General features: G+C 40.7%; 1 protein-coding gene across 1 annotated transcript in view; it reads right to left on the bottom strand.

Annotated features, from left to right (window-relative positions):
* The window catches only part of AGPS (alkylglycerone phosphate synthase), a gene marked incomplete at both ends in the record, with an annotated part of 56,103 nt that extends 41,864 nt beyond the window's left edge, over positions 1 to 14,239 (bottom strand). Inside the window, 2 exons of the mRNA XM_082001463.1 lie at positions 3,561 to 3,650; positions 14,046 to 14,239. Coding sequence (XP_081857589.1) covers positions 3,561 to 3,650; positions 14,046 to 14,239 — 284 coding nt within the window. The remainder of the gene's footprint in view (positions 1 to 3,560; positions 3,651 to 14,045) is intronic.
* Positions 14,240 to 16,211: the final 1,972 nt, after the last annotated feature.

The following is a 16,211-nucleotide window of genomic DNA, read 5'->3' as shown; positions in this document are numbered from 1 at the left end:
TACACCTTACATGTTTTCAAGAAAAAGTGTTAAAGGTTCCTCCCTCATCAGAACCCATCAAGCAATGTGAAATTCTGTCACAAGCTCTTTGGCAAGAGCTTACCTATGTGATAAATGAAGATTTACAAGGGACAGAGGAGCTGTTTGTGATCATGTGTACCATGTGAAAACAAATAAGGCTGGGGACAGACTTGAAAAGGTAGAAAATACTGCTATTAATTGTATACACATACACACCTTGTGCATGTTTGTGTATGCACAAGCATTCTGAGAAGAGAAAAAAGGACCTTTCTTTGGTATTAAGATCTTTCAGCAGCTGAGAAGCCTTACTACAGCTGGCACCTGGGTCACTGCCTTAGGCCTAATGGGTCTTCCTTCTAAGATTTTTCAATCACTGTTAATCTAATTATGACCCTGTCCTTCACAGCTGTTGCAACCAACTCTACAACTAAGTCACCTATTACACAGAAAGATCAGTTCCTTTTGTTTCCTCAACTCAACTACCTCCCAGTTCTCCTACTGCAAAAACCCCTACTCTATTCCTAGAGATAAAAGGCTACAACCATAACTCAAGCTACACTCTTCAGCCTGGAAGACAGCATTCAGTCCTTCTTCCTGTGACAGCTGTTATTGCTTCATCATATCCATATGAAACAGTGAAGTGAATTCTATGAAGAGCAGCAATAAGCAATGAAAGTTTAATGCATTTGTGTCAGGAGTTTGCAACAAAGGTAGAGAAACTCAAGTCAGCTTGGTGTGTTCTCCTCTCCAGACATACTTTTTGGTATTGCCAACCTATTACTACAGCTGGCTTGCAAGGGTAACCTTAAATCACTTATTCAAAGGACAAAGTAAAGCTATGAGAACAACAACAGCAACAACTTTTAAGTCAAGATACAGACAGAAGTTAGGAAGTTAGTGAGTTTACTGCACAGAATGCAACACACAATTTCTCAGGAAGCAAGTTTAGTATGTATGTTGATGGTGCAAGAAGCCCCCCAAAAGACCTCCTCCCACTCCCCAAGCCCCTAAAAAATAGGTTTAGTTACTCAGACTAGCAAGTATCATCTATCCCTCGTGAGATGGTGGAGTCTATAATAAAAAGATCATTTACTACATGGAAAAGCATGGTCTGTTGGGAAAGTCAACAGGGCTTTCATAAAGGGAAATCTTATTTCACTAACCCTTAGAGTTCTATCGGTATAAAACCAGGAAGTTAGTAAAGAGCATACAATGAACATGAAATTCCACACTCTATACTTCCACAGGTGTTCACCCCAAAAGCTATTTAAGAAAATACATCGCTACAGTACTGAGGGAAAGGTTCTTCCACGGGCTGAAGAGTAAGATAAAGTTAAGATAAGAAGCAAAGGGCAGGGATTATTGTCCAAGACACACTCAGGAGTGCAGCTTGCCACATACTGGTACCGGGACCAGTTTTACATGATGTCTTCATCAGTGATCTGATTCATCAGTGGACTCTCCAACCAGGTAAATAATATTAAGGTCTTTTGGGTAGACAGATACTACACTGATAGGAAGGAACTCAGGACCTTAAAAAATTTAAGCAGACAAATTAAGATGGAAGATGTACACAATTGCAAGAGCAAAAAAAAGCCATTACTTGCATATTTTGCAGAATCAGACTGGTAGTCAGTATAAGAAAAATCATGGCATCTTCACTGACAACATACAACAGCAGCCAACGGTGTTATGAGCAACAGGGCAGGTATTAAGACAGACAGCAGTTCATCTCTTTTTGCTGCTCTGTAGAACCCTGGTGTATTCACACCTCGAGTGCTGCACGCAGTTTTTGCCCCTGTGTCTCCAAAAAGATGGAGCTAGAGAGGGTTCAGAGAACAGTAACTGTAAAGACCAAGCGGCCTTACAAGCACAGACTAAAAGGCTCAGGACTCCTCAGTATGGAGAGAAAGAAGAGAGGATACGAATGAGTCTTATATAAAAGTAGTAGATAGGCTGAAGAACTATCATTCAGCTAATTCTGCAACACAGTAAAGGATACCTGGTTTAAAACACAAGCACTTTACACAACAGCAACCTGGAATTTTCTGCCATGGGATGCTGTAGAGGCAGACAGCATCAGCAGACTTGAACGCCATTAGACAAATTTATGGACAACAGATCTGTAAGTGGATGCTAAAAAGATGAGGCACCTACAACATCTTTGCAGATGTCTATTCTCCTATTTTCACTTCAAAAGCTTTTTCGCCACTGTGACAAACTATTCCATAGAAACTACACTGGTGTGGCCCAACAGGGCATTTCTAATATTATGTATCAGTTAGAGAGAATGCAGATGGGGAAAAACACCACCATTCTCCCCCCCATTCTAGAACAGCAACTCATAATCATCTATTGAACAGCAGCCTCGATGCTTCCTCCTAAAAACAACACAAAAAAATCAAAGTCTGGCCCTTCACCTTTTTTTCCTTCAAAGCACACTGTATAAGTTTTCTGTGCAGCATAACCTATCCCAGATAAACTAAAAATATCACATGAAGGAATGAGTGACAAAATAAGAGTCAGTATCTTGGCAAGAGGTAAGAGATCACCAATATGTCCCTAAATATTATACAGCGAACTCAAGCGCTTAAGGCAAGGTGCTGCATTTTAACCTGGGCCTGAAAATTAAGAAATTAAGGATTGAAGTGTTCAACATCACAGTTCAGTTTTTGCAGCTTTGTCTGAAACTAGCTCATGCTACTTTATGTAAACTCAAAGACCAGAAAAGAATTTTTCTGAAGGACAGTACTTATTTCAAACTTATTTCTCCTCCCCATTCTTTTTATTTACTCTTACAAAAAGCATAGTATTTAAACCAGGGAAGAGACTGCAAGACTACTTTTCACTGAGGCAGAAAATAAAACAGTAAGATGTCAAGTGACAGGCTTAAATCCCACTGGAAGAAAGTTAAGAGATCCCCAAGGAAACTTAATTTTAATGTCACTTCCTCCAAAAAAAATATTTCTGAGAAAAACAAGCTTGCTGTACAAAGGGCTAGCAGGTAATAAATCAGAAGTGTTGCTACTACTGAACATACAACTGAAAAGCAGTTTTTATTGTTAAGCTCAGTGGATAAAGTAGCTCCATGCATAATGGTTATGAAACCTAACACACAAATTGGGAGTTTAATAAAGCAACTTGTTGATGCCCAAGAGATTCTCAAAACTGGCAGAACTGCACTGGCCTGCTGCATGTTATCTAAATGTTTAGAACATGGTGCAGACTCTGTCTGATTCCGTTTTCCAAGGGAAGTTTAATGTACAGAGTATATCAAGTTACAGAGAAGACTCACATTAATTTGTCTTTATAATACTTTTAATAAACCTTCCAATAAGCCACACAGTCTGTTTTACTACATATTAGACTATTGGGTATACAATTCAGTAAACCTCCTAAATGCAAAACAATTAATAACTTATTCTACAAGACAAAGCAAGTTTTTTGCCTTCTTTGGATTAACTGAACAGTGCAGTTTGTAAAGTCTTAAAAAAAAAAAATCACTAAAGATACTTCAGTTATATAAATTTTCAACTTACCTTTTCCCTGTGAATTCTGCTTGACCCTTCTTATTAAAGATGAATTTGGAGTCATTATACCCCCATCCATTCCACTTCAGAAGTTCTTGCCTTAAAAGGCAGAAAAATATGTAAGTGACAACGTTAACATATTATAAACCCAAAATGATTTGCAGTTATATGGCTTTGGAAAAAAGTCTTATCAGATAGCAATTCAAGAAATCAAGTACATATCAAAGGTGCCTATCTTAGAGCTAAAAGTCATTCTCCAGCCGCAACCATTACTCCTTCAGACTGTATCCTAAGACTTGAAAGAGAAGATGCTTTAGAAAAGCAACAACGAGCTTAAGCCAATGCACACTGTATGGTGATAGTCTCAAATTGGCAAGAGCAATGTTTGAAAGATGTTTGTTTTTCAATCCATACATAAATACTAACACACAAATAGGTAACAGCTAAATATTTTCAGAATGAAAGAGACATTTAGCATTATTATTATTTTCTGTCAAGAGAATAAACTTAAGTATTAGTTGTTTGACTTCACTACTGTAATCCTACTGCATTTTTAATAACAGTCATTTGATGAGGCACTCAGACACATCTGGATTGAAAATGTGTTTTGGAAAGTAAAAAAAAAACACCACAACCAAAAAAAAAGAGCTACAGGAATAACATACCAAATACAACCTGAATGCGACCTTAAAGCATGTCACTGTAAGAAAGGGAATACAAAATCCCTCAAACTAACAACTACTAAAATACATGCATAAAATTGAAATACCTTAAGCACAACCATACCAAGACAGAGGATCTAATTATTATAAATTCATCAGAAGTATAACAGTGTAAACATATTTAATACTCAGATACACAAAGAATAATTACACACTAATCTAACTTTGCCTTAAAAGTTCGCCATTGATTTGCATTAGAAATTAAATACTAACCCAAACCTGAATTTTAGTTAACAAAAAGGCATCTTAAGTCTGAAAACAGATTATTTACCTCGGTCCACTATATACAGGGAATGTGGCTTTTATTCTTTGACTGTATAGAGTAAGATAATGCGGAGGGTAACCATTTCAAAAAGACCTCGCAATTCAGAGAAAGCACTGCCTCAAGTCAGTTATAACTCCAGCATTACAAACAAGATAACTGGGTGATGATGGATTACCAAAGGCCTTCATTATAAAGATAATATTAACATAGGCTGCTGACATACTGTCAGTGTTGTAATTAAATAGACTTGGCTTAATCAAAATTCATTTTCAAGCTGCCTATACACAAGGTTTTAATTAATCAAATGGAAAAAGCACAGGGACATGTATTTCATTACAATTGTTTGAATCGGATATTTCAACAAGCCTTCGACAAATTTAGCAGATTTAGCAAACTTTATAGACAAGTTTCAGTACTCAGTAACTGATACAGTTTTGCAAAATAGTGGTTTTGTGTTTTTCTTTCACATTGAGGCACTGATTGTAAAATTTTAGCCAAAATTAAACTGTTTGAGCAGACAATTGTCCAGATACAGAAGCCCTTCTGTTTGAGTATCAAGAGAGGAGGCAGCCAATCTTTACACATGTAATGTTCACTCAGAAAAGGGCAAGGATCCATTCATGTTTGATAGCACAGGAATGCCTTGCGCTATGCACTGACATGACCAATTATGAAAGTGTTATTAATGCATGTTATGCAGTCTTGCCTATTTTTACATGTATTCCATATACTACATATAAATATACACAATATTTATAAATATACATAAGAAATTCCACAAAGGCACTGTCATATACAGTTGAGCTGTTCCTAGCTGAGAACAGGCTGACACACAATTGACCAACTCAAGTGGCATTTATTTTATTTTTGTAAACTAAATGCTCCCCTCAAATGCCCATCATTGCTGTCCTCCTCAAGGTAAGATTTCTCCCTCTGCTGACTAAATGTAGTATTTCTATATACCTGATCTCTGCAGTTTGTCAAATCATACTTGATATTATTAAGCAAGATTTGAGTAAGGCTCAAGTAGCTTCCCCATAATTTAGAGGGGTAAGTCTTCTTGCAAGGCAGTTCCACAGTAAGCATGCCAAGTATGATGCACGAAACAGGCTAGAGAAACTATCTGCAAAGCTGGAGACAGACCAAGACACAAAAGAGCAGACTCTAAAGGAACTAGTGAGATGAGATAAACTGATAAAGCACACCTTTGAAACTATCACTAGTCCTGATGGCAGTACAGAGAGATACTTGCCACAAAATCCAGGGGAGGTACTATTAACTAAGGCAATAAACAAAGACCCAGATACAAAGTCTTTCTGCTAAGCTGACTGCATTCTCAGTTGTTTGCCTTTTCCAGGTTTGTGTTAGGCCTGCTTTCCCAGGTTGTTGTTAAACTACCTGGTGTTTTCATCAGCCTTTAAAATACAGAACAGAGGTTAAGAGTTTTAACTCCTAAGAGTTTATTTTCAGGTTAAACTACTCCTGAATAAGTATGTTCTTCCCCTGGTCTGCCTCACTACTCCAGCTCCCTCAAGAAAGGGAAACACCCTGTAACACATACCTGCTCTGCATTTCCTTATCTTTCCAGCTTACATTTGGAAATTGAAACTGAGTTTGACAGCATAATAAGAAACAGAAGGCAAACGAGGAAAAAAGTCTCTTACAACACTTTCTTATCATGAGTGTTGTAAGAGCATTCCTCCCTCTTCTTCATTTTCATACTGCCCTTTTGCAGTATTATTTATACAGCCACCATTCCTTAGAAAAAGCTTTTCACACCCCAGCTCCAGTGCAGTACCCCCACTGCCCTCTGTAATGCCCTGGTGTAGCAATTACAGCTGCCTGCCAGATTAGCATCATGTTTACCTTGGCTCTCAAGAATGATCCAAGCTGTGACTGAGCAGTCAATGTAGCCTTCTACATTTCCCATGGTTTTCATTCCCAAAAATTTCAGTATTATACTCATATTCCAGAAGAGTGTAAGGGGCAGAAAGAATTGCTGAGCATCCGCAGATGTAAGCACACATTAAGAGCTCCCTCCATGTATGAGTAGTCAATGTGTTCAATCTGGGCTCTGAGGCCAATGGACACAAACTACACATTGATCTGCAACTAATATGTACCACCATTATACCTACCTAGAGTTTTACAAGCTACCTATCCCCTAACACTTCGGTATTTTGTACCATCTGAAACAAAATTTCCCTTGCAGTAATAGTTTCTGTCCTCATTTTTCAAAGCTTCAAGAATTTGATTGCTAAATGGGAAAACAAAAAAACCCAACTGAATACCCTGTACAATACCTGAATACTTTAATATCTAAACACCTCAAGACATGTTGAAAAGTTTCATGCCCCAGCCTGAAAAAAAGATGCTCAGTTTGGCCTAGTCAACTGATATGTTCATGCTACACATGTTCTATGTGTAGCAAGACATAATTTACACACCCTTCTATTTTTCTTCTCAGATCCCTTTCCAAGAACATACATAGCAAAGGCAGACTCATCAACATATGGTATTATTCTCGCTTTAAACTCAGTGTTACTCAGCTCTGTATTGTGCCTGAACTCTCACGTAAAGACAGCACCTTTTTTATTCAGTACATTTGTTTCAACAAAACATCAAGCTCACTAACCCTACTTTCATCTTTGACAGAAACACAGAGTATTTTAGCCAGAAATAGTAGGAAATGAGCAATTATTTCTTGTCTTCTACCTTAAGAGCCAGAAATTCACTACTGAAATGTATGAAGTACTATAAAGCAAAGCTCGTTTAACATTTTAATATATATTTTATACACACACACAGTGATATTGCCTTAAGGGAAAAAACTGAAAGACAAGTTACCATGGTAACAGTGACAATAGAAGCTGAAAACAGTGTGACTAGGTTAAGTGAATTTAAATATTGCACTTTCATTACAATGCCCAACACTGAAATACTAGTTTGACTCAATGTAATAAGGATTTTTACAGTAAAATATTTGCTCCAGTCAATTGTTTTCTGCATTTTTCTGGAAAACTAGATATGAAATAATCAAGGAGACACTGGGCAGGACACTGTTCAGATCACAGCACAAGGCACTATATTAAGCTCCCAAATGACCATTAAGGTTCCTACAAATTGGGCAGAAACTCACAAGATGGCAGCATGACCAGCCCAGGGGGGCAGGAGGGTGGTCCCCCACCCACCAGGTGAACTAGCACTCCCAAGGCATCCAGCTGGGCTGGCAGAGGCCTCCGGCCCTACATTATTTCAACACAGCTGTACTTGCCAGCACCTTCCAAATCTCATGTTTTAGTAAGAGGCATGGCAACTGGCTGAAAAAGTCCTTGTCTCTCCCTAGGAAACTGAAGAACAAGCACAGGATCTCCCACAGGTATCCAAGCTCAGCAACTGAAGTTCAACCCATGTGGAAATCACACTATGGGTATATTTTTTGGTAGTTTCAAATTCACGTCATAAGTGCATATCAGACATCTGCATACACAACACATACAACTGCCAGTCGAGAAGTGTTTCACACAGCAAAAGAAAAGTATCACAGACAGGTAGAGAGTCTTCTGTTTTCCAAGGTCTAAATCACATTAATATTATAATACCAGAAGTAAACACAAAGGTTTTTTTCCCCACTTATGATGAAGTCACGAGATTATGTTCAATGAAATATCAGAACCAAGATAAAATAATGGAGTTGCCTCATTACACGACATACCACCTAAGCACATAAATATCAGCAAAACTTTCTCTTTCTCCAAAATAATCTGAAGATCTGGTACACTATACACAAAACTTAGACAAGTAGGCTAATTTATTCAAAGGACAAGTGACAGTTTCATGTATTTTCTTCAGAGAAGCAGGATGAAATTGCAATTCAACCCAGCTGAATCAATGTGACTCAGGTGTAGCAAAGCCAATGCTCACATCAATTTCCTCACAATAACCACCAGTATTTTCAATTTCATCACCAGCTGACAGTCAGCATTAAAACAATGTGTACATAAAACTCAGACACTCCTGTTCCACGATCCAAGAACCTGCACATTCTTGGATATTGAAGTGGCAGTTCTAAGGACTACCTCATGGGCTACAGCACTAGTATTTGCCTAACGTAACAATGAAAAAAAAGTCTTGCAGGTTGTAGAGCTCTTGCAAAACTCAGCACATGGGTGCAAGTAAGACTGAGGCAGTATTATGGTGCTAAGGAGTTACAAGAAGACATCACCCAAACAGTAACTCCTCAAAGCCCTCATCAGCAGGATTTTTGGTTACCAACTCAGACCCCCAGCTGGAAATTCAGAACTCCTTTCACAGGTGATACTGGAAGGTCACCCTTCCTCTCCTCCAGAGCAGTCTCTGTGTTTGGGTTACACAGTCACACTTCTTAACCAAGTAAGCCAGCTACTCCAGAGTGTTTTTGAAGCTAATAGTAAATTACTATTTTACTTTATTTATTTACTGGAAATTAGGAAAGGGAATGTAGCCCAAGGAAACCCTTCAAGAACTGTTTTGCGAAAGCATCATTTATCTGGAGAAGAATGCCATGCTGCCAGCCAGGAGTATCTACCATGTTTGTCATTCTTCTATTTCTTCCCTCTTGGAGGATCTTCCCTGCAGCAAACCAAACGTAATCGCTCTCAAGTCTTAAGTCAAATAACATCTTTCTTATAACCTTAGACACATTCAGTTCTGTAGCCCACACTTGCAGCTAAACACATGCAGTTGCACATACACCTGATTCGGTTGCTATTCTGTTTGCAGAACATCTGATATGGCAACACAAACCTGGGTTAATATTTACAGTTTACATCCACAGTAAGCAGCTAATGCAGACACAAGATTTATGCATAAAATAAGACGTCAAGGGTTTAGCTACTCCAAAGCACACTGTGCCTTTTAACATTTGCTTTATCAGAACAGTATTTTTTAAAAAAACTCTCCTTACACATATTCTTAGCCTTAACTATTTCACTACTCTTCATTTCACCGCATTGTAATAAATAAAGCCCCAAGGAATAAGGAAGTTGATGTTTTTCTCTAGTGTTCTTTCATAGAAAGCTGAAGTCAATTAGGGCAAATTAAAAACTCAGGAAAGCCAAGACATTATACTTGTGCTTCTCAGGACACACTTAGCCCAATGATGATTCTTATACAACAGAATACTTTACTAGAAGCTATCTCTTTCCCACCTACTATTCCAGTTGACACCAGTTTCGTTTTTATCTTTGAAGAGACTTCTCTACTACAAAAAAAAGGTATGCACATGTTCATTTACATATTCATTACTTATGTATTTCTTGACATGTCATCTGCCTGACATTCAACTACTTGAAGCTAGATGACGGACAGGAATTGCTGTTGCATATGAAGTCATATTTGCATTCAGATTATGATCTTTTATCAGGCTAATGTTTCCATATGAGAATCTCCTTTCTTTAACTGTTCCTCTACTTCAAGCATTAATCATGACAGGCAATTAACTGCTTTGATGCAATCAGAGCCTCCTGTGAACTGCCACACTTTCCCCAATGCAACAGGCTCTTAGTCCTCTGATTTGTTAGACTCTCTAGTGGCACCAGACATTTCCTTCTTTGCCCTAAGTTTCCACCACCTTAAGCTCAGCTATACCAGGATTCAGTTTAGTGTCAAGTGTTGCATAAACACTTTAGAGAACAGTGTTTAAAATAAAGATTTCTGAGTATTGGTGGTAAGATATGAAGCTTCTGTGACGTTACTTGTTAAATTCAAGTAGTATCATCAACTCTTTAGAAGTTAATTCATGTTACTGCTTAATATAGTCATAATCATTACCAGCAACTACAGCAAGAATTGCAAGAGTCTGTAGAAAGGTATGGCAATATTAACACATCATCCCAAGCAGCCTGGGTGTGAACTTGATAAAGAGCAGGCAGCGGGCTATACACTCATCCCTCAGTTTACCCTGGATAACAGTATGCCCATAATAATTAAGAGACCCGCAAGCCTCTCCTCATCCCACAGGAAAGAAGCTTCTCCACAAAGAGATAGGAAAATCAGGAAATCCTGCTCTGCTTTCTCTTGCTCCAGGACAGAAAAAATTTAAGCCTACGAGCTACTGTGTCAACATTTAGTTACGCTCAATTGATACTCCCTCCCCAATGGCCAAATTGTTTAAAGTTTGATTTGAGTAAGTTATAATACAAGCTATTATGGCAAGATTAACATCAGTGCATGCTCCACCTCTGAGGCACTCTTACATTCTAGCATACATAACAGTTACTCTAGCACAACTGTTCTCTAAAGAACTGCAGCACCTTACTGTTTTCAAAGCAGTACAAGTTGAACACATCATGTACTTATCTCCAAAATAACTGTATTTAAGCTTTTAATTCACTCAAAGTGACCTTACTAATAATCAGACAACAAAGGTCAAGAGCATTACATCAAAGTTCAGAATAAGTAATTTCAAGGAAGAGTTTGTTTCCAACTCCATTTTTTTAGTAAAGATTTTCAGCATGCCTATCATCCTGTTAAGGCTTCAACACACATTCTATAACTATGATCCCGATCTTCCACTTCCAACACTGAATTAAAATATGAAATTCAAGCCAGGAATGCCACCAAGAAATACAATCTCTCCACTCATACTACCTAAGATTTTCCTCAAGAGGATACTCATCTAAGAAGAGTTGCTTCTTTTTGGAGGAATTTTCCCATCTTGATAACTGCCATTTTAAAAAGTAGGAAGCATATTGCAATCTTTAAACAAATCAATTTGCAAACACATTGGTTAGCCTTCAGAGGCATTTTTATTTGGGAACAGGGATGGTCAGATGAGCACCCACAGACTCTCAGTCAGTTCCACATATTCTCCTTCCTCCCCTCACTGATGATGAAAAATACCTGAATAAGACTCTGAACAGTTTGGTCTTTGAACTATCAACAAGAAAGCCACATTCCTGCAGGTGACTGTCTAGTGACTATTGGATAAACAGCCAGAAAAATTTTTTCAGTGATCAGAAACATACAGCTAAAGTACTACAAAGGGGTTTTTTCATCATAGGGAGTCTAATACTTTGCAGCAGAAATGCAACATGAGGAAAGCGCACCTAGATCTGGTACAACAGTATCTGTAGCTTTGACAGCATTTCAAACACTGCAGGAATGATGTAACAGGCATAATGAACAAAAAATTTTGCTTAAGGTATTTTTGGCTGCAGCTTTTGTAGGAGAAGTTAAAGTAATAGTTCAAAAGAGGCAGAAAAGCTGAATCATCATAGAGAAGATTACAAGAAAAAAGCACCTGGGTTTGGATTGTCCTAATATTACTGATTACGCAGCATCACCGTACCCATCTATAGGTCAGTTATTTTTACCATATTTTTCAATCAACCTTCTAGGTCTCATGAATAGATCAACCAACTCCAGATCAGCTGGAAGTCTCTGGAACAGGACTCAGATGTTCACTACTTGCCACCTCCAAATCAGTATAGGCAAAAGAACTGTCTTTATCCCCCCATCACTCACTTCAAAACCTGGGTATTATCCTCAAACACAAATTCTACCTAGACACTCATATCCAAGCTATGTTTAAGTATCAGAATTTTCACATGCAACATCTCAGACATGGTTCAACCACTTCAGATGGTCAGAGGGAACCTTAAGACAGAGATACAGCCGCCTTTAAGGTTCTTTTGCTTCTATACATACAAAAAGGCTGGGCTCCAGGTACATAAAGTCAGTTGTATCTATAGCGCAGACCAAGCTTTCCAGCAGCTCCCTTCCACTCCCACAGCAATGTATCCAGCAGTTGTATCATTTTGCTCATAAACTCCTTGAAGCAACACAATTTTCATTCTTAATCCAGAACAAGAGTAAAAATAGCAATCCATTATGATCCTATAGCAAATCCTAATACGGGAGAGCAATGTCAATAATTTGTAGAAGTACAGGTGTTAAGTTCACTATGCCTGTATTTCCACAGAGAAAGAAGCTATCCTTTGGGTCACATGCATTTCTACAAAAGCCTGTTTCTCCTGCTTTTCAAGGATGGAATAACTGACTGTAGAAATTACACTATAATAAATTTAAAATAAATACCTGAAAATTAGCTAAACTTTTTTTTTTTTAATTTAGAAACAGTGATTTCTTCCTAAATTCACACTGAAAAAAAAGTCAATATGGAAGGCAACAGTTTTGGAATGACTCATTTCTCCCAGCGAGCAGCACTGTTTGACATACCTCCTTGCAAGAACATCAAACCCCAGTCAGTGAGAACTAAAGGCTTTCAAAGTTGTTAACATTTGCCTACAGGCCCATGGCATCCCAGTCCTCCCAAAGCAGGCAAGCTCAGCTTGTGGCCCTGGGCCACACATGGCCTGTTAGAATAATTCAGACTGTCCCTTGCACTCTTCTTGAAAAATGTTGAGAGCAAACCATGGGCTGAATGGATTTTCCTAAAAGGAGCAACAACTCTGTTATCTGCTACTTGCTCTATTTGCCTCTCTACTGCCTCCATACACCAACATACTAGTCCCTCTACACAGTTCGATGGAGAGCAACAGGTTGTCTATAACCTAAACCTTAAAATGCTCTTACAGCATAGCAAGCCAACACACATACAGAAAATCTACAACTGAAAAAGGGGAAATCACAAAACAAATACCAATCTGCCCCAGCAGAAATGTGGGCCTCATGATGATAAATTATGTTAAACTATATAATGGTACTATAATAAAATATTAAATAAAAATAAATCTAAGAGCCAGTGAAACAATTTTGAACCAGATAATTTGACTATTTTTCTTCTCTTGGTCTCATGTGACCTGAGATTCCTTACTACTAAATACAGTAAGAAACAGAAAAGATAGTTAATAGACTTAAAACTATTCATTTCTAAGAAACTTGAGTTACAGCCTAATCTATGAGTACATTTTTGGTGGCATTCACATAAGGTGAAGGTGTCACTTGTCTGTTAACAGAGCAGGACTCAAAGCCCATACACAAACCTTGCTTTTCACACGTGCTGCATTCTTCATTATAGCATTCTCAAAGTATTTTGAACACCTTCTGCAAGAGCATCAAAGCCCCTTAGTGAGAACTAAAGGCTTTGAAAGTCTTCGCCAGTTATTAATGTGACTGTGAACGACTTTCCCTTTTAACACAATCGCACGTACCACAGAAACACGTCAGAGGTTGAAGACCACCTCCCTACAGCGGTGAATCGCTTCAGCACTTTACCCGTGTTTTGGGCTTAGCCTCGTACTCCTCCCCCCCACTGCCTTCCCGATATCTCCCAGCCCTGCTAACCCCGCAGCTCCCCGCACAGCCCACGCGGGGCCTCCCCCATGCCCCGTCAGCCCACGCCCGTCCCCGGGCGGGAGCGAGACCGCCCTCCGCAGCACACGCTGCCCTAGCGCCGACCCGCACCGACAGCCGACCCGCTCCGGGAGCCCGCCCAGCCCGGCGCGGACCTCCCGGGCACGGCCCGGGGCCCGCTGCCCCGCGGGGACCCCCGTCCGCACCCACCGCTTCTTCGGGATGGAGCCGGAGGCCGGCCCGGCGGAGCCCCCCTGCGCCTTGCAGGGGCTCGGGGAGAGCGCTTCCCGCTCCGAAGCCCGCGGCGAGCCCCGCAAGTGCCCGGAGATGATGCGCAGCCGCCGCCGGGCAGAAGACGGGGAGCCGCCGCCGCTTCCCGCTGCCTCCTCCGCCGCGGCCGCCATCGCACTTCCGTGTTGTGCCGCCGACCGCCGCCGGGTGAGAGGTCAGGGGAGCGGAAGGCACCTCCCGGCGCTCCCCTCATATGGGCCGTCCCAGCATGCACCACCGCTGCCCGCACCACCCTCCCCCCAGCCCCGGCTCCGCCCCGCCCCGCGGGAGCGGTTGTGCGCCCGGGCCCGTAAGGCGCGCGGTTACCGCTGCCTGCGGAGCTGAGCCGAGGTGGGGCCGGGCGGCCCGCCCTGTGCCGTGACCCGGCCCCGCTCGGCTTTCCTTTCCTCAGGCGGCGGCGGAGGACGCGCCTATTGCCAGAGTTTCGAAGCCGAGGCCTGTTTCCATAAGCAGTCGCGCAGCCCGCCAGAATAGCTGCCTGCCTCAGCAGTTCAGGGCTGACGTGACGAAACGAGAGAGAAAAAAGGGCTTTGTTGGATTTTTCTCACATCTTGTGCTATAATTATTGCCCTTTTAGATCTCTAAGCAGATTTGAGAGAACGCAAAGGTGTGTGTTCGTTAAAGCCGAGGATTGCCTAAGTTAATGATGAAATGCTAATTAACGGCAATAGCATAGGTGGGTTACTTAAGACACAGGTTTATGAGGTGACAATCCTACAGGAGTTAGAGATTTCATCACTACTGCTGACAGGGACACAAGGCGCTGGTGAGTGGAGAGCTGCTGAGCCAGGTGCCTCTGCCTGGGTAACTTGTCTGTTGTCCCCCCCCCCACACACACACGTTGCTAGAAGAGAGGCTCCAGGCCGCCGATGATCTGCCCCCCCGGTAAACCCACACCACAAAATGAATGCTGACAGACTGATGACTATTTCTGTAGCCAGAACAGCCATCGCTGGGCATGGAACAGCTAATCCTGACCATGTGTGAGGCCTGTGGGGTCAGCTGGGATTCACTGCGTAGCATCATTTTGTAGAGGGAGGAGAATTGCGATGTAAGGGGAGATACAGATATGATGCCAACAGCAGGTGCTGTCTGCTACTATGAATTTACCATCGTGCACCAGAGTTCTTTGGTCAGCTTTGAATTTCCACTCGGGAAAGGGTGTGGAAACCGGAAAGATTTTAAAGGAGAACAGACGACAAGAGGGGTTTTTTAATCAGAGAATGAAAAAAGGGTGAACAAACTGAGTCCAGACTGCTATGAATTCAAATGGAGCAATCAATCTGCCCTTTATGGCCCAGCTACAGGGGTGAGAAATAATGAGCTCAAACTGCAAGATATAACTTCGGTATTAGCATAAGACTACTTTCTAATGCAATGAAAATGAAAAACTGTTATAGCCTGCCTAAGTAGAGAATGAAGTCACCTTCATTAGACAGCATTAAGAACAGACAACATACATCTATCAGAGATGGTATCTTTATAAGCGGTTCTGCTTAGGGCAAAGGGATGGGCTAGATGACCTACTCAGATTAAATCCAGTTTTTTCCTTGTGACATGAAATACCTCACAGTGTTGAAGCCAACTCAGTTGTCACACAGAACCTGCTTTCATGATCAGCTTTTGCAGTTGGATAGCACCAACCAGCTTTTTGGAAGTCTTGAAGTGAAATGCTGATGTCGATGCAATTACTAATACTTTCATTATGACATTTTGCCTATCATTGTTGATTTATTTGTTCCTTCTTCATACTTGTTATGTCATGTATTTGAAATAAATGAAAATTCATAAAACACCTTACCCTCTTTCAGATCTCTTTCAGGGACCTATTTCTCTCATGATACTTCAACATGATGCCTTTCTATTAGCTAAGCAACTAGAAAGTTCTCCAGGGAGCAGCATCTAGCCCAAAGTTCTCCAGGGAGCAGTATGTAGTGCACGAGCAGTGAGACTTTGGTTCAGTTCCCTACTTGACATGCAATATTGGTGCCTCTCTGAGTCATAGCTCCACATATATAGAGCAGGGATAACAGTATCTCCCTAGAGAGAATGATTTGAAGATAAAGACACTAAGGACTGTGTGAC

Source organism: Phaethon aethereus (genome assembly GCF_964289735.1).
Source record: "Phaethon aethereus genome assembly, chromosome: 6".
NCBI classification, from domain to species: Eukaryota; Metazoa; Chordata; class Aves; order Phaethontiformes; family Phaethontidae; genus Phaethon; species Phaethon aethereus.
This window is presented reverse-complemented; position numbering and strand designations above follow the sequence as displayed.